Raw genomic sequence first — 25,537 nt, 5'->3', positions numbered from 1 at the left:
TGACATGTGTTGTATTATTGATATATTTTGCAGACAAAAATATAATACCAACCCGTGTCATTAGAGTTGTTAAATGACAAGTTGACAGTACATCACTTGACTATTGCCTCATTTTGTAACAAGGCCATACAATTTGATTCTATGTTTATCGTCTAACGTTTTCCCAAACGTTTCTTGATCAAGCAGAACATTGTGATTTGAAGTGTAAGAAAAATAACTACAGTGATCCATATGATGACAACACCTGCGTCATTCCAGAACAAACATGTACCGGTATTCATGTTTGTTGAACAGGTGTTATCCACATAGGCGGTCCAGTGGAGCGGACGCGGCGTACGCCCCCTCCCCTAAAATCGCCAAAGTAAGGTAAATTTATTTGATGTTTCATGCTTAACTTGATCTTAATCAACTATTTAAACTCATTTTCTTCCTTTTCGTAGACAACATGTACCACTTATCACAGACAATCGCTAATTTGCACTTTCTTGGCATTATAAGAAGGTACTTGGATGAAAGTACATAAGGCGTGACATGCTCGAGAAGTGATTGTCAAAGCCTTCAAAATCACTAAAATCATGGAGCTTCCGGGGGCGATTTCCGGGGGGGGGGGCTTCGCCCCTTGGACCCCTTAGCAAGGATTTGCCCTAAACCCACCCCCTGCAAATCTTTCAATATCCTGCCCCCCCCCCATAAACAGAAATCCAGGATCCGCCCCTGATCCAGGTCCCCTACTTTGGAAAAACTTATTCAAACACCTTCGGCACAAATAAGGCTGACTGATTGAATCAACCAGTAATAGATTCATTTAAATAATAAGAATTTATATGGTAAGTGATTTTGAAAGCTTTGTACCAACAGATAAGTAGGTTTTGTCTCTTATACTAACTTTTAATATTGTATATATTGCCCTTTTAAAATTTGTTTTCAAATATGTGTAGATATATACACAGTAATTGTAGATCTTAAATATTCTGTGACACAAAAATGTAGGTTTGTTAACATCAAACAACCATATCCATATTACCATAATGCATAAAGACTGAAATAAGATATTATGGTATGAGATGGTTTTCTTTAAATGTGAATGTAATGTAACCGTTGTGCAAATGATTGTTTAGTATATTGTAACCTTCATGATGAACACTTTGAATGATCATCACATGAATTAGATGCTCTCATAAAAATAGTCCGATCTGAGCTCAACACAGAGGTGAATGTAATGTAACCGTCGTGCAAGAGATTGGCGTATGTCCTTAAAATATTCCAATTATAACAAACAAAGATATTTGTACAAACCCGCTTCATGCGGAAAATGGGTGACCGGTTTTATGCCGTATTCAGATAGCGAAGCTATGGTCTAATCTGCGCATCTCGAAGTAGGTCAGGAGATATCTAATGACAGCACGAAACTTTGCGTGATTAATATCGTGCAGGCCGTGCAACTGTGCAGACAGGGCTTAAAAAGTATTATTTGAATTTGTGGAAAGAAAAATGCGTGTGAATAAATTATTTGAATAGCAAGTATTTCGATCATGCAAACAATAAACTCGTTAAAAGCAATGTGAGGACACAAACGATGTGATCTTCCGTAGTGTAATTTTTGTCATCTATGTCACTTTTCACAATATTTACAGTATCGTCCATTACGAGGAATATGACTATGTGTGTATCTTCCAGTTTGAATTTGCAACAGAAGCCATTAGTTTAACAAGGTTTGTACGCTCACTTTTTGGCAGTAAATGCAGGTATGTTTAATATCCAAGAGTTGTTTGAAATATCATATACATATCTAAAACGCACTTTGCATTAACCATATTTGCATTTTCGAACTTTTATGAAAATCCATAATCATTTAACAGCTATTTAACATATAGCCAATTTGTATACCCTTTATCACAATCATTTATCGATTGATTATACACAGTTTGTATGTTTATATATGTTTACTATTAACAACGTTTAGCCAATATTTTGCAATACGAACATATCTATTTACAAACAGTAAATGTCTACCGAATTCCCTATAAACTGTTGCATTATATGTGTTGCTTTTATTACAACATATGTGTTGCTTATATAACAACGTTTTTCATAAATTAAAAATTTGTTTATAAATCTTTTATTTATAAAAAAAAAACAACAACATATCTTTGATGCATAATTTAAAATCTCTTTTATTTTCATGTCCTCAAATCGTTGTCTCACGGTCTTGTCATTGGTTTTTCTAAAGATCGAAAATGTGAAGACGCTGTGAAAATGCAAAAACATTTTGCGATCTCAGATCGTGTTACGGGGCCGGATCCAGACATACTTGTCCAGGATACCGTATCTTTTGCGTGGGATGGGGGCCAATAAACGGCCAACGTAGCCTTCCGTTCAATCAATAAATCAACACATTTTTATCACGGTATTCCATATGGTCAACCGCAATTATTTCGCAAAACTCACACGCTACTTCTTCAAATCTACAGACTTGTACATTGATAAATATAATTCGAGTAATATGTTTTGCTGAGGAAAAAACACTGTACTGAACAATTTAGTTTATGTATGTACATCCATTTTCGAAAAATCGACTATTTTAAACTTCCAATTTTATTTTGGCAATAATGAAGACAACGTATGCAATATTTTAGTTCTATTTATATCATGATTAAATTGTTCATGAAAGTATACATGATTACTCGTGGTGCGATCGTCGCAAGCCTTTTTGTACAAAAGATTTAGAATTATACTCGTTTTAAAGGAATCATTGTCGGATAGTTTTAAAACTTAAAATACAATCGTCAATTTCTATTCTACTAAATTTAGCTGCAACGGGGCTTTAATAAATCAGGCATTTCACAAGGGTATTTATGCTAACTGTTCATAAGTGTCATAATCCTTGTTGCTTCCAAGACTGAAAACTTAAAGCAGTTTAAAACACAACACTGAGCCTTTCAATAACAGCGGCAACAGCGTCGCATTCAAACATAAATACAATGAAATCATATTTAAGCATGGCAAACACGAAGTTAATTTTGTTCGCTTTTGTTAGCTCTGGAGATCTGTTGATCTTTATTAAGTTATATGAAACGTGTAATAAAATAGACAAAAGGAAACATGGAAGTAACTGTAGGTAACAAAATCTCATACACGAACTGCAGGTCTATTGCCCTTTGCCATACCACAATTTGGGGAAGATTCGTGGATCAATATGTCGCTTATAAATGTTTGAATACCATTACAGTGCAGAGATAACAAAAATCAATTATTCGAGGGCTCTTCAGTTTTTTTAAAGCGATGTCAAACAATGATAACGATCTGCTTGTTGTCAACTGCGAAAATATGAGCCTATAGTGCCCCCTTTTCAACGCTTTAGTGTTATATCAGCGATACGGATCGATACGGATCTTTTTGGTGTAAATTGCGTTAAAGGGCAACGCATGAGGGTTTTCAATTTAAATATGTCACTGCGATTTGGGAGTTGTATCATTAAATCCTCGTTTCGCAATTTCGCGAGTTCACATTGAAAACTCGTTATATCGTTCTTTTCGAATTCCAAAGAAAATAGCACATCAAAAAATAAGATTAAATTACATATGAGGATAATCCCCGACTTGTCCATAGCTATATAATTGTTCTATGCTAAGTGGAGGTCTATCGGTGTCTTCCTTCGAAAAAAAAAAGATTTCAGATTAACGTGTGATTGTGCATCATGTTTGTCTGTGAAATGGTTTAAACCTAATTTTAGTCATCCTCGTGTTTAAAATTATAAAATAGTGTTGATAATTATTATTTTAATTAGAACACATAAAAACTATTTTTTACCGCAAGGTTGTTGAAAACGTGAATACACAATAAGCGATTGTGTCCATTGTTTTTAATTTCTTCAGGGTAATAATACTTTTTATATTTGCGCTTGTTATTTATTATTAAGAGAAAGTTATTAAATGAACACATGTCATAAACAGATAATTACAGCATCCATTATCTTTGTAGTGAATTTATAGAAATTTATTTCAATTATTTAGCTGGTCTCCGAGTTCTATACGTTTATTTCAGTATTATTGGGGAGAGGGAGCGGTGATTATTGTTTACTTTAAAACGCCGACCTTAGTGTTAGGGATTTCCAAAACAAAAAAAGAAGGTTACATTGTCCATGCTGAGGCTGGATATATCCGCTATATTGTAAAAGATGTATTGCATATGTTCTCAATTCGACTTGACGATTTCGTGATGAATCCAAAATTTACATCCTTTATGTTGAATGCATTCTAATTCTTCACTCTTATATGGAACATTACGATTATGTTGTTTTTTCAAAGACAATTTAAGCTGAATAAAAATTTAAGAGTTTCCATGTTTATATCTGTCAACTATTTTTTAACAAGAATCTATCTGTACGCAGGCCAAATTTAACATTGTTGTCTAAGTCATGCATGTTTCTTTATCACAGTTTATTACATATTAATTTGTTTTGAACAGTATATCGCAACTTAAGGACATAAAAAGATAACAATGAACTGAGAAGTAGGCTCGATGCATGCCTTATCTCTTTCTTCTGTCAGATGAATTTCGCTGCTATTAAACGCAAACTAATACAACTTAATGATTCATTTGATTGTCACATGAAAACAAAATCCATTTTAATAATTTTAATACACGAGAAGCATACAATGCATATGGTATCAAATATCGAGTTATGCACAGTATCAGAGACGTAGATCACTATCTACGTCTCTGACATTATAGTGAATCTGGAAGCAATAGGAAAAAGTAAACAGCGACAAATTACATTAAACATCACATATACTTAAACAATTTGTTATATTGTAAAAATATAAAACACAGGAGATATAAAACAAAAAGCCGTTGCGGGACATGTATCAAAAGCGGTGAGGTTTATTCGTAGGAGTTAAAATACGATTTAAAAATTATGTGGGTTTCATGAATTCATGCTTGAACATATTTGAATACCATTAAAGTATTGTTATAAATAACACCTTTGAGACCGAAAATAAGTAGGGGCAAAGTAATTATAAGAAAGCGGACATATTTCAAATGTGATTATTCTTTTTTGTAGATAAGAATAAAGGGAAACGGAAAAAATTGATACGATTTCCCAAAGTGGTAGTTTGGAGTATAGCATATCTACACTCTTGTCGTCAAAATAGTAGACAGCACTCGAAACTTATCGTTGTTCATGTCTCATCTCAAACATTTAAACTCTAACTAAGAGTTGCAAATTCCAGAGTATGACATACAGTTTTAAATATTAGAGATTCTGGTGATGAACTGTACTATATTAAATTCCGATTTTGAATTTATAGCTATTGAATAGACGCTATTTCACTTCACACTTTTAATTATTTACCACGCTTGGATTTCATATTTTGCATATACATAAAACATGTTATATCCAATTTTATATTGCATATCTGAGGGTCGCATTATAAAGCTAAAAATGTGTGCAGTGGGATGCATATTTCATATTTTATACAAAATACTAAGCAAGTCTCAACAAGATGAAAGCTATCCATATGTGTAATGTAGAATTTAAGCAGTACAGGTACGGGCTTAAGGAATGGAAATTTTACGGAATTCACGCTAAGCATGTAAGTGCCACTAGATAAATATGTCTCACTATTTAATTCGTTGTAAGTATTTCCGCAGATGTTTGAATAAAGAATTCATCATTAGCATCATGTATAATGTAACCTGATACATTCTTCTGTTTGGCATCATCGTTTTTCTTGGAACATGTATGTATGTGCTAGAGAACAATTTTACGTTACAGAACGTTACAGTATTGTTAATCAAATTTCGTCTGGTAGGGATGTTTATTCGCATGACGTTCGTTAGCAAATTCGTCTAATGACGAAAGGCTTCGATGCGTCCACCGAAGGCTATAGGCAGAATGTCAAACAAGAATACCAATGCCAATGTCAAATGTCAATGCGGTGCGATTGAAGATACATATCATTTTTTCTTCAATTGCCCCATTTATACAGAAAAAAGAGTTATCCTTTTTACAATCTGTCCAGTTTTCAACCCATAACTTTGCAACTACTTCTTTTCGGAGTTAAAGACGGATCATATGAAGTAAACTCATTAATATTCAAACATGTTCAATTTTTCATCCGAGATAGTCATAGATTCTAGCCCAACTCTATCTCAGGAACAAACCATATTCTGCTAACGATGCCACGTTCCCGCAACTGCTTCTTTTTCTTACCGCAACTTCTCTTATTCTGAAACTTTGCTCTTTCACTTATGTCCCTTTTCTTCTCATTTTATTAGCTATTATGCTATCTACATTACTCTGTTATACTTTTTGTATTATAACTTATACTACTTGGTCTTTTCTGAACGATATGCAATTACGTATCACTGTAATATATTGTTCGTAATTTTGACATGTCTTTAAATAGTTGTTATACGTTTTGTTGTTTACACCATTACAGCAGCGCTTCTTACAGAAGAAAGACATAGTATAAGCCTCGAACTTCCTTCTCAATTCTGTCCAATTGTATTTTACAGCCTTTATGTTAAGCAACACTGCAGTTCTACCTGCCTAGCATATTTTTTCAAATATAATATGTATGTTTGTATTGTATTGTATTGCTTATATGTACTTTCAATGAACTAAATAAATAGTGTTAAAACCAAACAAGAATATAAATTAAAACACATACACTTACAAGTATTTGCGCAGATGTTTGAACAAATAATTCAATATTGTTGTTACGCAAATGTTGATAGATATACCATCATAAGTTGTTGATTTCTCTGCTTACAGGATTTGAAATAACAGCAACATCAGGGGTTAGAATCATGTATCATTCTACCAGATACATGATTCTGTTCGGCATCATCGTTTTTCTTGGAACGTGTATGTATGTGCTGGATTTTACGTTCAAACAAGAAAATAACATACACTTACAACACAAACATTATTTTCATTATTCAAGAATGGATAATGATGTCAATTGCAACGCCATATTCCAGGGTGATATAGATGAAATTCAACGCGCAGAGAAGATTATTCAAGTTAGAAATGTTCTCCAACCTAAAAAATACTCAGAAATGACGAAAAACTGCTCACATTTTAAACGTCTGCGTGGATATATTGATCATCATCTAACGGAAGTTGAACGTGACTTTCCAATAGCGTTCAGTCTACTTATTTACACAGACATTGAACAATCGGAAAGACTTCTACGCGCTATTTACAGACCACAGAACTTTTATTGCATACACGTTGACTCCAAAACAGATGAAGCCATATACGTCGGCATGTCTTCAATCGCGAGTTGCTTTGATAACGTGTTTATGACATCAAAGCGATTTAACGTTAGGTGGGGTACAATGACCGTTCTCGAGCCAGAATTACTCTGCATGCAGGAGCTTTGGAATAAAAGTGCAGAGTGGAAATATTTTATTAATCTGACTGGACAAGAGTTTCCATTGAAAACAAACTACGAACTTGTACGCATTTTACAGGCATATAATGGATCAAACGACATTGAGGGAACTTTTAAAAGGTACACTGAAATTTAGTTTTACAAGTAAGTATATTAATATGTTTCGTTTTACATAAAATCCCCACACAAGTATGGAATTAAATTAGTGCGTTACTAACAAACAAATAGACATGTATTCAAAAAGGAATGAATACAAGAAAAATCAAATTGTAAAAGTTGTGCACATTTTCTTACGGATGCAACCATGTATCAACTCAAGCATCTATAGCGTTATGTACCTTTATTTTTTTCTAATTAAGGAAACAATTGATTATGACTATATTTTAGGCAATATATTTTCGATAAAAAAAACTTCAAACATTTCTTAATCCGTTTCTTAATAATACCCCAATAGACATGTTTCAAAAATACTCTTCAAATAATAAATATCATAAAGCGAATATTAGTCGTTTATAGATTCATGCAATGTTGCATTCCCTGCACATGTAAGCATTTTTTAAAGCATAAAGTAATCGTCGTCTTTCATGGTTTTCATTATATATTATGACCTCCTGAGTGTCATTGTGTCATAATGTGTCGGCATGAATATTTTTCAAACATTTTATTCGACAGTAGACACTGAATCTAATTTTAATTGATTTCGCTATAAAGACTTTCTTGCTCGTGTTTTTCTTAGGTATAAAACCACATATTTTGTATGGGTTTTGTTATGAAAAGTTTTGTGATTGGCGGAAGGAGGGGTTTACAGAATATGCAAACACGTATATGGTTTATATCTTTAAAGCAAGATTATACGATTCTTATATGTGTTAAATTGTAATATATTGATTAAAATATGTTACAATAACACAAACTAGGCAAGAAAAAATATACACTGAAGACGAATTTCATAAAATGCAGCAAAGACCAATTAGCGCCCCGAGCCGATTTTGACGAAGATATTTCGTACATACTTTCCTACAGTAACCGAAGCACTCGTCTAGATATCGTTGCAGGAAATTAAAATGATCCGTTAAACAAAATTGTGTCTTTGTGTCGTATGAACAAATCTTCACTAAAACTAAATTTAGATTCACATCGAACATGCATGAAAAACTTCTGGCGAATTCGACAGTACAGACATTTTCGATTTCAGAATTAAATGAGCCGCGTTCTGAGAAAACTGGGCTTAATGCATGTGCGAAAAGTGTCGTCCCAGATTAGCCTGTGCAGTTTGCACAGGCTACTGTGCAGTTTGCACAGGCTAATCAGGGACGACACTTTCCGATTTTATGGTATTTTTAGTTTCAAGGAAGTCCCTCCTTACCGAAAAGTTTAGGCGGAAAGTGTCGTCCCTGATTAGCCTGTGCGGACTGCACAGGCTAATCTGGGACGACTCTTTACGCACATTCATGAAGCCCAGTTTTCTCAGAATAAGGCTGAAATATCTGGCTTATTTCGACAGATTTTTTTCTTAACTTGTATTTTAATTTGTATTGAAATAAATGTATAATAAGTATTTTTACACATTTTATATAAATTCATAAATATTTGACAAAATCGTATGATTTCGCTTTAAAGGGGCCGTCAACCAGATTTACAAAAAAAAGAAAAGTTCTAAAATACCGTATTTTTTACAATTATTAGTTTATATTGATTAAAATATCACTACTGATGTATTACCATATAAGTTCATATTTTCAGTATATTCGGTAATGAAATTTCGCGATGTGAAATCGAAAGTACATCGCTAAAATAGGTGACATAACGATAAATACACTATACATAACGCAAGTAGATTGATCATTTTATATATAAAAAAATATACAATTCACTATGCATGCACAATTTGCATTCCTGGGTTAACCACGTGACGATGATGATCAATCAACTTGCGTTATTTATAGTTAACTGGTAGTTACCTGGTACACATACCCAGTAAAATTTATTACCGAATATACCGAAAATACTAAAACTTACAACTTTTTCAAGTAATGTAATATACCAGTCGTGATATTTATATATTATTCAAAACGTGTCCGCTTAAAATTAATGTTTAATTTTCACGATAGACATTTAGAATTTGCAAAAATTGAAAACAGTTTCTGTATAGGAAAAGAAGTCAAGAAACTCTGACAAAAACAAGAAAATTTAAGCGCACTGTTCTCCAGTAGCTATTGATTATCTTTTCATTCTTTGAAAATGGTCTTCATGAAATAAAAGACAAGTTAAAGACATGCGCGTTCTATGCAATCCGCATTACATAATATGAACATGCATTTATATCTTTCTCGAAATACTGGCAGGTGAATGTTTGTGTATGTTTATATAAATTGATCAGTGTTAAAATGGAAAATTAAAGTATTTCTGATTTCGTTTAAACGATACGGTTTTAGGGCTTCATAAAACATATGTATATAAATTGTATTGCGAGAAAGAACACGTTGAGAAATGGCGATATAATTCAAAACAATAATCTGCTAACAATATTCGATTTCATGTGCATTTATTCGCATATAACTTTGATTAAAATATGTTCGTTCATTAATATGGGTTTAACTGATTCTCACTGATTTCAGAGCCAGTACGGATCGGTGGCAGAGAAATGGTGCGCCACCTCATAACATCACGGCTATAAAGGGGTCTGTGCATATTGTGGCCAACAGAGGCTTTGTGGACTTCATATTGCATGATCAGCGAGCCCATGACCTCTTGAACTGGACGAGACAGACGGAGGTGCCTGATGAAACTTTCTTTTCTACGCTAAATCATAACCCTCATCTCGGTGTACCAGGTGCTTATTTAGGTAGGTTCGCAATTGTTGATCAACTCGGCTTATCTTCATTTAACAACGCTGTACAAGGGCAACGGATTAAACGAACGTTTATGAAAAAGACCGATTAATAATGAATTATCTTGTTTTAAAGGTACCTTTTCACAGATTTGGCATGTACTGAAGCTTGTCATTTTATGCTTTATATTGATAAATTTAAATTTTGGACCTAAGAATATCCAGTAATTAAAACAAGTATACAAATAAAATAAGGAAAAAAGTAACCTTCAACTGGACTCAAACCACTCACACCTGGAGTCCTGGAGTAAAAAGTCTCCCGCTTAGACCACTCGACAATCCTTGCCCATGATATTTGCGGATGTTTTTATACGTTATATAAGCAATCCTCGTAGGTTCACAAAATATAATGACACCAACAAAACTTTCCAAATTAGTCAATCGTTTCGCGTTGCAACGCTTTATAATTTTCAGGTTTTAAAATAGTCAAAAGATGCATATATTGGATATTTTAGAACATGGTAAATGTTAAGAATTACTATTTCCTCACAAAAATCATAACTAAAACGAAAGTTTGCGAATATAAAACAATTTTTTTTAATTTTGTCAATTTACCAAAACGTGAAAACTTAAAAAGGCCCCTTTAATTTTACCATTTCTGGGTCAATATTTACAGCAGAGCAATGGCGCATCAATTGAACTTTTTAGTATATTTCCTCCAAAGGTTCAAATTCTTTATCTATGTTTGAATGCACAATTCTAGTCATGCCGTTTTAATGGCAAAGGCCTATCTAACATTTTTTTATTACAGAGAAAGTGTTCCTTATTAAAATTGAAACGATTTTATATTCAATTTGATTGTTTTATGCTTAAAATCGCCCTGAAAAGTCTATATGATTAAGATCAACCATTTTAACGTATTGTTGAATTTTTTGAGTTCGGATTAATTATGTCAGGTTGTTTTTAAAAGACAACATGCATCGGTTACGTATGGCGCTGTTGCGTTATGATGATGAGCTGGACAAAGCAGAAGACAAAATCGAAGATAATAATGGAGAACATGTCGAAGACATTAAAAGGTTGTACGAAGGGGTCAAGCAGATCTTCCGTCTGGATGTTGAGATGATAAGAGTTAAACGAATGGTTGATCGTGACGTGTAACTGTTGCAGTAGCAGGCTTAGAGTTGGTTTGGGTCTAGAAATCTGATTCAGTCATTACCGAATTGATGAAGTACCAAGAATAATTAGTAGTTGTTGGAGACGGTCAACCTAAACCGAGAGATTGATCACTGGGTGACACTGATGTTGATGTTATTCCGTCTGTGACTTGCATGGGTTATTTATGATTTATTGTTGATAGAACTGGTTAATACATGTCTGCTGGCAAGGAAAGTCGTGTTGGAAAAGTTTTCTGAAAAATTACAAAAGTTGAGATCCGGGAGAGCAGACTGCACAGCTTGTGACAGAATGTCAGTCTTTCTGGCAATGGGGAGCCAATAATTTCTCGGAGGAGAAAACATTGTCTCTTTCAGTGCCAGAGTAAAGAGATTGATATCCGTCCACGAAGTAAGTTCTGTATGGGTCGTTCTTCGTGTTCAGCACTAAACAGTGCCAGAAAAGCGTCGTGTTTAATTCTTTCCGTTTTATACATGGGAAGAGACAAAGGCGAAAGTAAAAGGGGGCTTGATCAAAGCTGATGTGATGATATGAGTTAAGCAGACCTTGTTGCCAGCTGTGACCCTTACAATTAATTTCAACTGCAAAGTTCATAATTAATATTATTGTTACGGTTTCTTATAAACGGTTTTATTTCCGTCGTTTGGTTCCATAATTGTTTGTCTCCAGAAAAAATACGGTAGTTGCAAAACATCTTTGGTATAAATGGACATAATTAAATACATCTAAAATAGATTTTAAAAAACTTTACCATAAGCAGTGTTATATATCGTTAGTTTATTTTATTTAATTTCTTTGTTTAAATCAAACCCATTGTTTTTAGAACAAATATTGCGCAGATTGCTTTAACGTTAAAAAGTAGGTCACACACAGAAGCAACAACAATCAACGATTTTAACTATACGTCAGATGTATTAATGCATTTTTTAATATATTGAGTTTGTTTTGTAGATAACATATTATATTGTTTACTTAAAAACAAAAATAGCAAATTCATATTTTTTTAAGTGAATCTATTTAGCAAATCAAAGAAAGCGCTCTTTCCAAAACAATTCAGTAACATTCGGCCCTTTCCTTATGCTGAAGCTTTTTATAATTACGTCCATAAATGGCCATCAACTGCAGTGTACCATCCGCCTAGTGCTAATTTACATTTGTTAGCATATATGAGAACCAAATATGCTCAAGCTGAAAGTTGTTTTCCTAGAAGATGACGTTGCTGAACTTGATCATCTCCACTAAAATAATAACGTCCGATATTTTCCTCAAATATGTACATATCTAACTCTTAACAATATTAAGGACATTTATTAGTTGCGTTCATGATCAAGATATGGTTACAATGCAGGGGTACCGGAGTCGGACGATGCGATCAAGCCATTCCTGGCGCGATTCAAGCATTGGGTCTGGGGTCAAAGAGAGTGCCATGGCAAACACGTGCGCAACATCTGTGTCATAGGCATAGGCGATCTGCCGGATCTGGCCCAGAGCAAGAAGCTCTTCGTGAACAAATTCAACCAGAACTTCCATCCCTATGGTTACGATTGCCTTGAAGAGCTCATCGCAAACCGCACCCGGGACACTTACCTAGGTAATCTTGAGTTTGATTCGATATATTACGGGACTTTGGGCTTTGTTAAGAACAAAATATAATGCAACATGGAAAGCATATTTGATTGCGTTTAGTTGTATGCTGAAAATTGTATTTATGTTGATATAAGTGTGCAATTGTAAATATCTTATAGTATATTTGTATTTATAATACAACTCCGAATTTAAAAACATTAATTTTGAATACTATGTTAAGAACTCAATGAAAATATATATTCAATCCTTAATAGAAAAATATCTACAATTATATTGTAAATAGATTTTCGTCACGTTTAATAGCTACGGAAATCGGAAATAAGATTTGTGATAAACATATTTCATTGTGTTAAATGCGTTGTACAATAATTCTGTATTGAGTAAATTGTATTTAGGAAACACATTTACATTGACATCCTTTGTTTACATCAAGCTTTAGGTTGTGATAAAAATACACTTGCTTTTGCTTTGTTTTCTACAGATGTATTTGAACATTGATGCGTTTAAAATATCTGTTTAATTCATTGTTTATCATTGATTAAAATACTTGAATGAAATATATGCTGTATACCAATGTTGTTTGAAGATGTTTAAATCGGACTGATATCGTCTACATAGATAAGGAATGCAAATAATAAGGCCATTTAAACGTTATGCCAATAATTATTGGCGTCGCACTGAAGTGCGGCGACTAGTATGTAATACGTTTGTTTTCGCTTATGGGAGAAGTAATTTTACGGATCAATGTATATATTTTTGTTGTCAGAATATCTTGCATAGTGGTAATTTTTTGTGCAAATTAGTGTAAATAAGTAATGCATTTGTCCCTATTACATTTACTTCAACATGTATTGCCAATAATGCAAAGCTAATTCTTTTAATTAATAACTGATCAAAGTGACTGGGCAATAATAAAAGATCACAGGGACTGGGCCAATACGCGAACCGGTGAAACAAATATAAAAACAAAACTTCTTTGTTCCACTATCCTAGCAACCACCTAGTTACTAATAAAGGCGCTATAGAGCGCGAAGCGCGACACGTATTTTTAATTGTAATAATGAGTCTTGATAAAGGAAGGCGGTTATCAATGAGGAGCACCATCACAGCACCCCAGACTCATTACTATCAAGTCTTACTACAGGTTTATTTTTAAGAACCACATATAGGAGGCCGCAGGCCTGACCCGTATCTTGCCAGTGGTATGGACCCTTTGGTATGGACCTTTAACCACGCTCACTATCCAGCGTTTAAACTTTCGGGTTTACACTAATCATAGATAATGGTTATTTGGGAGTTATAACACAACATCATAAATAATGGTTATTTGGGAGTTATACCACAAAATCATAAATAATGGTTATACCAGTATCTTTTTCTATTTTGCTTGAAATAATAGGCCAATATATTAATATTTACAGTAGAAAAAACAATCGTTCCATGTAACTTCATTGAGTGCCTTTTACACTGAAATTCCCGACGCCCTTTGATGCTTTGCATCAATACTTATCTTGTAGCCTATTGAAATGCTACGTTTACTTTACACACATCGAATGAGAAAAAAAATCAAGCGTTATGATGGTGACGGATGCGTCTATATGCATGCTTATTTCACATCTAAGTCTTTATATATTAGGACTGTATAGGACTTTAAAGGTATTGTTTGTCTAGTTTTGTATCGTTGAAGTATGCTTACCAATGACCTAGCCAGACAAATTTAAGAATCAGAAGGTAATCTTATTATTAAGTAAAATAACCTCCCAGGCAATAAGTTAACAAACCTTGAAACAAATGACGAAAACTAGTTATAACTTCATACGTAGGGACGCAAAGAAAAACATCTTCATTTAAAGATATGCATATGATTTATTTATGTAGTACATTCTATGAATCCATTACCATTTCATCAAAAGCATAAGACATATACCATAGTAAAATATCTGCAATTATTATATGATATGGTCTATAATTATATTTATCATGTTTAATTGCGTAAGGCTTATACGTCAACATACTGGAATTCGTAATGCAATACGTCAACATACTGGAATTCGTAATGCAATACGTCAACATACTGGAATTCGTAATGCAATACGTCAACATACTGGAATTCGTAATGCAATACGTCAACATACTGGAATTCGTAATGCAATACGTCAACATACTGGAATTCGTAATGCAATACGTCAACATACTGGAATTCGTAATGCAATACGTCAACATACTGGAATTCGTAATGCAATACGTCAACATACTGGAATTCGTAATGCAATACGTCAACATACTGGAATTCGTAATGCAATACGTCAACATACTGGAATTCGTAATGCAATACGTCAACATACTGGAATTCGTAATGCAATACGTCAACATACTGGAATTCGTAATGCAAGTCTGAGTGTGCAGTGGTTTGTTTTTCATTAGTTCCTTTAAATACATATGCACTATTCCATTTCTAGTATATTTTAATAATGAACCAGTCGTTACTATAATATGAGATGATTTGTTTTTATATACAGCATAGCTACATTTTTGTATAATTTTCCGCTTATAACATACAGTTAGAAACTCAGTTATTTGTTTACATACATTGCAGACATGATAAATTAAATTATACTGTGTTTGTATATTGAAACTGTGAAGACATATTATGTGAACATGTTATGTAATCGAAAATATCCATGCATTTAAAAGTCAAGTTTATGATATGATTATGTACGTCTTTTGTTACATGTACTACACGATTCATTCTTTCAAACTACTAACCATTATGACACTTAGTGTTTGGTGTGAAATGTTCGACAAAGCGATGTTCCACCGAACATGTGTGGTGTATGTGTACATCAAATTAATCATTTTTAGCATAGATTATCAATGACCGTTGTCTTTTATATAAAGTTAAGAGTGCTTCATTAACTGAAAATCATTTTATAAAAAAATTAGTTATTATATGCATATTTACATTTATACATATAAAGTATTATAATGATATTGATATGTATATTCGGGTATTCTAGATTGTTTTGAAATGGATACCGTCCTCCGAACATTTCTCTTACGTTCGTATAAATATGGTCTGTTGTAAGCGAATAAGCAGAATCCGTTTCTGTTTTACAATTTCTGATTGCTGTCCAGAAGACACGCGCATATGCTTTGGCGAGATAGGCAATGTTCAAACATTCCTTTTTCATATGTATGGGAGCTTGTATTTTTGTTGTTTTATATTTCCACCAAGCATGCACTTCATTGAACACATTTTAAATCAATTATCACTGCATTAAATATTGCGCATAAGTTTAATATTAGTTTTTTTCCGTAACAACCATTTTCGATTTATTGGTTTCGTTGCGCGAGAATTTTAGAAATTTTAGAATTTTCACTGTTTATTGGCTGATCGAAAATGAATGTTACCGTAGCTAAAATACACTCGAACAAGATCATCCGTCTGTCACGTGTTCAGTGACGCGGTAATATTATTGAATAGTTCAGTTTCGCTGATCAGTCTATTTTGTAGAAGCGGGGTTTCATCAGTATTTAAAATAGTTTTTTTTTGGTTTATTTTCCTTGTTAGTACTCATGTGATACATTGTTATAAGAATATGTATACATTTTTTTGTTAAAAGGTTTTTTATGTTGGACATACGTGATCCGAGAAATCTTTAAAGTCGTGAACATGAATTTTTCGGAATAAGGTCAACTGTTTCGAGTTTCCGTATTCCTCCAACGATGTCACAGGCCTCTTTTTCAACTCCCGTATCGATTTCGTTCGGCGCGCTTCATGCGCTTTCATGTGAACAACTTCTGGCATCATGCACAGTTTAACGCCATTGGTCCGCATTTTCTACGATCGGAAGCGCCGTATCGGTACTAGTTCGTTCACGTCCGCAGTCTCGTTTGCTCTCGATCTCGCGTGGTGGTTTCACCGAACGGAAATGACGTGAAAGCGATAACAACAGATTTGCAAAGACCTACCGGCTTTGGCGTGTTCGGTTCCTCTTAAATGACAATATATTTGATCGGAGGATTGACCATTAATTGTCTGAAGTAGAAAGAATATTGCCAAGCAATATATGTACCATTCCGGCTCCATCATTGTCAAAAATTCCAGCATTTTCAGATTTTTTTTTAAGTTGTTGCTATAGCAACCAGAATTTTTGACTGGAACAAAATGAAATGACGTGCAAAATGTCCATATTGCCATCTATCCATGTTTAAAGTTTCATGAAAAAAAGAAGAACTTTTAAAGTTATCGCAGGATCCAGAAAAGTGTGACAGACAGACTGACTTACAGATTGACAGACAGAGCGCAAACCATAAAACCTCTCGGGTGAAACCGGTAGGGGACAAAAAACACATATGTTATCATGATCAAGCAAACACAAATTTTGTTTTCATCCCATTCCTTTAATTGTAAAAGTTAATTGTCGTCGTATTCTGGGTATTTCAATACAATAGATGGCATGCAGCTCTGTTTAAACAGCATTGTCATAAAGAAGCATGCTCATGTAATTATACAAACGTCAATCTTATATGTCTAGTAACTACACGGGTGCAAACTGTATAAAAATGCACTCTATAAATAAAATTGGCCCTTTGTTTCTTTTCTTTGTATTATATGACTAGTTAAGCGTGTAAAGCGCATGTGCATAAAACCTGATGTTCATGTGTGCTATCTATCGAAAAGTGTTGATAAAGTATAAACGGGGCTATTCAGACTAAAATTGAAAAATAAATTGCAAATCTCAGTTCCTACGTTGTGGTGACTTTATTTTACTTTGGTTTTATATATTGCATTGTTATATCAGTGCAAAAGCGTGTATAAATGTCCCGGCAATTATAACACAGTTATCAGCATGAAAGCAAGACACAATCAGTGATGATACTCATCAATTATATCCGTGTATGGTAACAATAGGACATCCGTCTCCAATAATACATGCCGTTTACGTTTGTGCACCCTTGTTTCTGAATGTTATTCAGCAAAGATCTATTTGAAAAATGTAGCTGTATTCAATGATTTAGCACCTCTAGTAATACTGGTTTACTGAGACACAGCATTCTATAGCAGTGCACAATAAACAATTGTATGATATTTACAATACAATGTATATCTGTCAAGCGCAACATGAGTACATTGTGACATGAGAAGGCAATGGGTGTTAAATTTCAAATTATCGATCGTATTGATGATGTTTAAACTGATTCGGTATTGGCTTCATAAAAGAAACAAACACTGTGATCTAAATGTGGACTTGTAAGCAGCGAAGTGTGTAGACAAATTTTAAGCGCTTGACATCTTTCTGGAAGTGAATCGTTAATGATATTAATGTATACATAATAAGTGACAGGACTAGTTCAGGTATTTAGTTGGATTTGTTGTGAAATTGCGTTTGTTGTAAATTCGGTTTTATTTCGCGTTTGTTCTTTGGCTGTTTAATGGCAACCATATACAATATTAAACTATTCTAGTTGTTTATTTTGAACCTTGGCAGTAAGAATGCTACCGAAAGTATATCCATGTCACTATATTATAATATAATCCTGTTACAGGAGTCACCATACAAATAGTGCGATGTTTAAGAGCGGGGTAGTAGGCAAGGTTACAAAAGAATTAAGCTGTTTTTCCATTGTTTCATTATTTAAGGGTACAAAGCCAAACTATTGAGATTTAGGTTATATGAGCCCATGGCCATAATTAATATACTTGATGTTCATGTTTAAATAATTGGTTTGGAATATTAGGTCATGGAAGATCATTTAGTAATATGTTAATGGTGTAACATATACTGTATGTGTGTGTTTTCCTCAGATATGAATGTATATCAGGCGTAAATTGAAATTTACACTATTTTTAAATAAGTGTGATTACTTGTGTTTTTTTAGGACGGAAACAAAAGCAGAGACTATCCTCTACTGGTTACATGTACATGAATTCTAAGTTATTGTCAATATTTAAACTATGAGAAAGTGAATGACTAATTAAAAGTTAAAAACCACATCCGAAGTGTTATAGGAATATCAAGTTTATCAGCATACGTTAATAAGTGTGCATTTGCAACTGCATGAGATACGCTTCCTTTCTTTTCTGCAATGGGAACTATGATGAAGCATGTACATATTTTGACCTGATAGCAAAGAAGATCAAACAAGATAAAACACATAATCTTGTTTACCAATTATGCACTTCACCATCGAAGTCATTAGCATTGCAGATAGCAAACAGGCATATGAACGGACTTTCAAACATAGATGGTCTTTCTTTTTTTATATTTTCACAAGCTTAGCCGATGTGTGTTCCTGAATTTTTGCGGTGCGAAATGAACCGACGGCATTTAGGAAAAGACCGTTCATCCGAACTTCTTGTGTCATTTTATACCAACGATGACTGCATTTGTGTTTAAATTGAACCGTGTCTCTACTATCTACAGTACCTTACATACCGGGCATTAAACAATACATCTATACAGTCAGCAGCTTTAATGAAATTAGTTAAATTCACTGAAGACATTAAACCCCAAAGAATGGTTTCATCGGATGGCGATAGCTGTATATCATTTGCCCACTTTGATACCACTTTGAACATGTTAGGGCACTGCTTTGAATTGGAGCTGAAGTTGGAATTGGCGTGGAAGACTTACAAAAAGTCTATACTGTTGCTACCTCAAAGAAATGCGGACATCCTGCATATAATTCGACTTCTTTAGCAAGTTTCTCAAAGTCTGCAGACTACAGTCTCTAAGTGACAATATGAACATGGTATATCTTTATTGTGTTACATGTTATAGGAGTTTAAGCTGAAAGTGATTAACATCCAGACATAGCCCTGTATAAGGGATTCTTACTCCAACGAGTGTTGTTTTTATCACGTGTTGTCAACGTGTAATCCAACATGGTGACAGTTGTATTATTATTTTCAAACTTTGTTTAAAGAGATATAATAAACATCCGCAAATGCTCTTGAACAAAGATTCATTTTATTTATCATCATTATTATTATTAGTAGTAGTAGTAGTAGTAGTAGTAGCAGTAGTAGTAGTAGTAATATTATTATTATTATTGTATGTCCATTTTCGGTCTCAGTTGCGTATTTAATGACAAATTAATAACGCAAATGCATGTATGCATAGCAATACATTTATACATTTTACCATCATGTTGACTTCATATTAATGCAATTTTAAACCCTAAGTAATTAAAACACAACATATCTTTCAAAAATCCACACTGTCAAATAAATGTTGTTTAGTTGCATGCGCAAATATTTGTTGTTAAGCTGTATGCGCAAATATACATATATAAATAATTTAAAAAAATACTTCTAAGAAATTTAAGAAAGCCTTACTTTTTACGATTTTTTTATTTTTGATTGAACGTTTAATGATACAAAATGGTAGCATTCAACTGCTTGATAGTGTCTCAAACGAAACATAACTAGCATGTTCTTCTAGTTGCTCGAAAACAGGCGGTTAATATAATCTCTTCCCATCGCTTAACATTAACGAATGACGGTTAAAACAACAAATCGATACAATTCATGATAGTTCGTTTTTTACAATCAATAAAACAATAAACGACAAAGACTATGTCAGATAATTAGGGCAAAATTTGCAAGATATAAAGCTTTGACTCAAATATCATACAAATAAACATATTGTTTGGCAAAAAAGGTATATAATTGGTAAGTTTTTTTATTATTCTTTGTTGCTTTCCGCGCACCGTGTAAGCCAACATTTATAATGTTTTATTTTGCACACAGGCAACACATGGTTAAAGGTGTTGTAGCGCATAAATCTTATAAGAAATGGGTCAGTTGGTTATAAAATATTATAATATACCGTTCGAAACAATCTCAACTATAATGAAAATATGAATACTTAATGTACGTTTTTAATTGATATACGTTTTTGTTAGGCGTAGAAATCTTATCCAGTGCTTGACTTCTGTTTTTCACACAAATCTTTGTTTTCAAACTATTTTACAAAATCAGTTACTAATAAAAGTACAATTTAATAGTGTGTATCGATGGCAAAAGTTATGATAAAAAATGATAACTGACACATTGTTGCTCGACCGGTAAAATTACTCATTGTTGTGAAACAATAATGCAATAAAATGTACGAGTTTATTGCGACAAAACGTATCTATGTTACACAAATACCATCAACATGTCCCCGTACAAGATGAAAAAGTAGTTGTTTAACTGATTGAAGATAAACATTTTAATTATTTCAGACAATAGCAAAGATGTATAGGTTCCGACATCAAGACCAAGCCAGGCAGGATTCCTCGTCCACTGCGAGGATGCCTGGAGAAATAAACATCATCAATATTCGTCATACAACATATTTTACAAGTAATAATGTAATATAGTTGGTAGCAACTTGTCTAATGTATAAAAAGGTAACAAGGCACCAACACATCGAGATCTTTTTCAAATGATTGCTAGCAATTTATGTTCATTTTTAGTTTGTCCTTGTCAAAAAACATCATCCCGCAACACCGGTATGTGGCTTGTCCATTGTGTTACATGACGCATGAAGCCACTCCTTGACTGGAACTGTCGGCCACACTCAGTGCAAAGACACGTCGTGTTTGAGTTCGACTCCATATTCGCCTGCAAAGTTCGGTTTCATATTTAAAAACATACTTTATTCATTATTTACAGCATTAACGTGTTTACATTTTAACATTACCTGACATATGTGAAGCAAAACCTAGCAAAATAACTTAACAACTAAGGGTGACATTTCAATTTTGCCATTCTATTCGTATTATATTAATGCCTAAATACCAACCAATTTTCACACACGCGCACAAGCATATATATTTGCAACCTTTGTGAACACCGTGACTTACATGAACTCAACAAAGATAAATATCAAATTACAAATTCGGTTTTCCTATAAACGGGACCCCTTTTTGATCATTTCAAATCAGAAACCCATTTAGATCATGAACAATTCTGGTTAATGAAACTTTATATAACAGGTTTTAGAAGTTTACTCAAGACCAGACCGCTAAATAAACATAAAAAGAATACTCGTTTACGGATTTTAAATATAAATATGTATCTTTTTGTATGCAGGAGAGTAATTCAATAAGTGAAACCCAGCAAAGATCACAAATTACATGGCAAAAGGCTCCCGCTAAGAAATTTTGCGGAGGGTAAAGTCGAGATATAGAGCGAATATTACTACGAAATAAACGCTAATCACTTTCTGGCTGGAAAGTGAGCGGCATAAAATAATTAAATAAAAATAATTAAGAGTTTAAAACGGCGAAAATTACCGTTTCGGCTTGGATGTCGCCAGCTTGACTTCCTTTAGATCATCACGTGATTACCCCTATTTTATTTCACATTTCTGTCGAGGTCTGCAGCTATTTAAAAGAGTCTCACATGCATATTGACAATATTTACATTAACAAGCACCTCCAAGCTGATTTGAAAAACTATCATATTTATAATAAATAAACTAATTAACTAATTATCAGCTTGACTTACTCGACCACAAATAGTTCACATTTTTAGATGCGGCAGATAAATCAAACGAGAACATGAGTGAAGGAAATACATGTAATTTAAAAAATATTCCTGGATTGAAAATAGAGGAAGTACCCAATCAACGTTAACTCTCGTGAAATACCAATATACGGAACATGTTGTTGAGCCGCGCTCTAAGAAAAACACGCGCGCAATGAATGTGCTAAATACCTCATCCCAGATTAGCCTGTGCAGTCCGCACATGCTGATCGGAGACGATTCTTTCCACCTTTTAGACTTTTTTTCGTTTAAAGGAAGTCCATTCTAAACATTAAGCCCGGTTTTCCCAAAAAGCGGCTCATTAACAAGATATTATGCAAAATATCAAATTAAAGCATGAACCTGATATATACTTGTATCATCTAAAATTAGTACAATAAAAAAAATAATAATACTTGAATAAAATATATAACTATTTTAATCCTGATCGTTAAAATTAATGGATAGAGGATTGAAGTTGATATGTGAGGGATCCTATATCTCGAATAAACGAGAGCTTCTATTATGACTTTGCATGCCCATCGTATTTAAAGTGACCTGTCGAACTCGTCAATATACTTCTTCCATCTGAGAAAAAATCTCTGAGAGTAAATCTCTATAAACATTCGTAGCCAATGTATTAGGGAGTTTCTCGGAAATAGACACCTGCCAGGTAAGGGTTTATTCTTTCGGTTCTACTTGAGGGATAGTTCTTAAAAATTGTATCGGCTTTTGTGATAGGTCAAAATCTGGGCAAAACAGTTACGCTAAAAAAATAAACTTCGGCAGCTTTGATAAATGAAACATTATTAACAAATAAAAATAAAAATAAAAATAGATAAATACTTCGATATAAAAAGGAATTAATGTTTATTCCTTTTTCAGTCGAAGAAACTTCGAAAAAAAGTGAAAATAAAATCCAGAAAAATAGCCTCATCAAATGGGACATGTGAGTGGTATTAGAATTTAGTCTCGTATCGAATGTTACCATTATATGTAATAAAATACCATCCGTAGAATAGACAAATTATGCATACTATATGCAACCAAGAAATCAAGCAAAGAAAGCTTTGTTAACTGGGATGAAGTTTTTTCAGATTAATATCTCGTTAGAACATTTTTGTATAAACATATTTCTTAATATTACTAAGAAGTTTCGATGTATTTCTCAATGTTAACGCATATTCATGAAGATAATGCTTACATACGAATAATGAAAACATATCTTATTATTATAGTTTCGATGGTATATATTATTGTTATGACGCGTCTGAGCATAATGTTACTGGCGCACCTGCACAATTAAGACTACGCCTGCTGGTTGCCAAAACGATGGTCTCATTCATAAAAGCGCGTATAATGACATTATTATAGTTTATATTCACATATATTCAATACTTTAAATAGATTATATTACTTACTGATGCCTGAATAAAACATAAGCAAGGGATAACACGATTATAATTATGAACTATGAATCGAGCTCGGAATTAATGTGGTTTCCACAGAAACATCTATATATTTATCATTTGTTCAGTTTCATGTTAAAATTCATACATGTTATCTTTCAGTGTAAACAAAATATTATTTAATGTAAAAGAAAAATAACATACTATTTAAAGATTTTCATTTTCTCATCATTTTCATAGGATTTTGTTAGATCGTTGATGCAATGCACCTCTTAGACTTTCGATTGTTAATCAAACATTTAATACACTAGCACATTCATAACATTGACAATAATAAGTATAAGTACTATATATTTTTGGTAATTTTAATTTTTAAATACCTTATTCAAGAATAAGTCCGGATTATTCATAAGTGTGTGTCGTTAATTGTCGGTGTTTTATCTTAAGATGACCTTTTCTCTGATGCTTGTATTTTAACACATATGCAATTAAATCTATTACGATCTTGGTACTAAATATGACATCTTTGAATGATGATTTAAGTGTTTAGAATGTAAGTTTCAGAATGTATTATCGACTTAGGTATTTACTAAACACGCCTGTATGCATATGTTAAGGTTACTGAAACCACTGCTTGCATACAAGTCAGTGCGCATGCGCCGGAAAATTCCGAATGTAATCACTTATTATCAACTGCTATACTAGTCGTTTTATAATGTGCGCTCTAATTTTTCAGTGTGTGTTTGTAATGTTGATTTTGAGCATTATGCCCACTAAAGCTTTGGGTGTAGAAAAAAATCAAGTTTAATTATTATTTCTTGAAATTTACGAAATTATCACACGTTGTGCTTGAACGGTGTCAGGATGGTCAACTTTGGTGTGTTTTTAACAAAATTCTCAGGGCATAATTACGGATTTAATATTGTATTTTCCTTAATTCGAAATCTTAACGGATAGTACGATATTGACAATGGACAAAGTACAATATCCCATGCTTAGGGCAAAAAATATAGAATGTTAATTGATTGAGTAATGCCTTTGTCAGTTAAAAACCAAACAGTTGATGAGTTGTAATATTTTATGGAAATATTGATTAATGGCTATAATATTGTTTTTTAATTTGAAACTATTTTTACTATTATTCTATATTACGCTTTAATTGACCACCCAAACTTGAGAAAGAAGCTCTTTTTGACGATGCGAACAGCATCGTCCAAGGTTTGATAATCACCCTAAAAAATTTCATTTGCATACGCCACTGCGTAGGAGCATTGATAACATTCGTGTTTCAACATTCAACAATGGCCGCCTTAATGAGAGTCTTGATTCAAAACTTTCTTACTGCATACATTGGCTTGTTTCGCTATTTAGAAGCTGTCATTAAGAATATATGAATTATTTATTCACTAAATCTCCGCTTATGACAACAATAGTTGGAATTCGAAGGATATATACTCGATGTGAATGAAGGACTTTCTGGATCGTAACAGCTTGGCACGGCAAGACTGGCATACTGACTACTGGTATTTTTAGTTATCAATATAAGTCACATTGTGCTTTATAAATTGTATTCGAGCATTTTGCGACTTATTGAATGACTATGATACCC

General features: G+C 33.3%; 2 protein-coding genes across 4 annotated transcripts in view; both read left to right on the top strand.

Moving 5' to 3' along the window:
- The window catches only part of LOC127858756 (beta-1,3-galactosyl-O-glycosyl-glycoprotein beta-1,6-N-acetylglucosaminyltransferase-like), a 311,044-nt gene that overhangs the window by 150,765 nt on the left and 134,742 nt on the right, over positions 1 to 25,537 (top strand). The gene's annotated exons all lie outside the window — the stretch shown is intronic.
- Positions 1,333 to 17,744, top strand: LOC127858755 (beta-1,3-galactosyl-O-glycosyl-glycoprotein beta-1,6-N-acetylglucosaminyltransferase-like). Of its 3 annotated transcripts, none has more exons than XM_052396023.1 (4): positions 1,333 to 1,712; positions 6,782 to 7,526; positions 10,025 to 10,251; positions 11,207 to 12,740. In XM_052396023.1, exons 2-4 carry the CDS (start codon positions 6,817 to 6,819, stop codon positions 11,395 to 11,397), a joined length of 1,128 nt encoding a protein of 375 aa, XP_052251983.1. In that variant the 5' UTR covers positions 1,333 to 1,712; positions 6,782 to 6,816; the 3' UTR covers positions 11,398 to 12,740. The 3 variants fall into 3 exon arrangements, with proteins under 3 accessions (XP_052251983.1, XP_052251981.1, XP_052251982.1); XM_052396021.1 differs by lacking the exon at positions 11,207 to 12,740 and adding an exon at positions 12,761 to 17,744 and having other exon boundaries at positions 1,364 to 1,712; XM_052396022.1 differs by lacking the exon at positions 11,207 to 12,740 and adding an exon at positions 12,761 to 17,744 and having other exon boundaries at positions 1,364 to 1,745.

The sequence above is a fragment of the Dreissena polymorpha genome, chromosome 14 (assembly GCF_020536995.1).
Source record: "Dreissena polymorpha isolate Duluth1 chromosome 14, UMN_Dpol_1.0, whole genome shotgun sequence".
Lineage (NCBI taxonomy): Eukaryota > Metazoa > Mollusca > Bivalvia > Myida > Dreissenidae > Dreissena > Dreissena polymorpha.
Note: the sequence above shows the minus strand (reverse complement) of the source record. Positions and strands in the feature narration are given on the sequence as shown.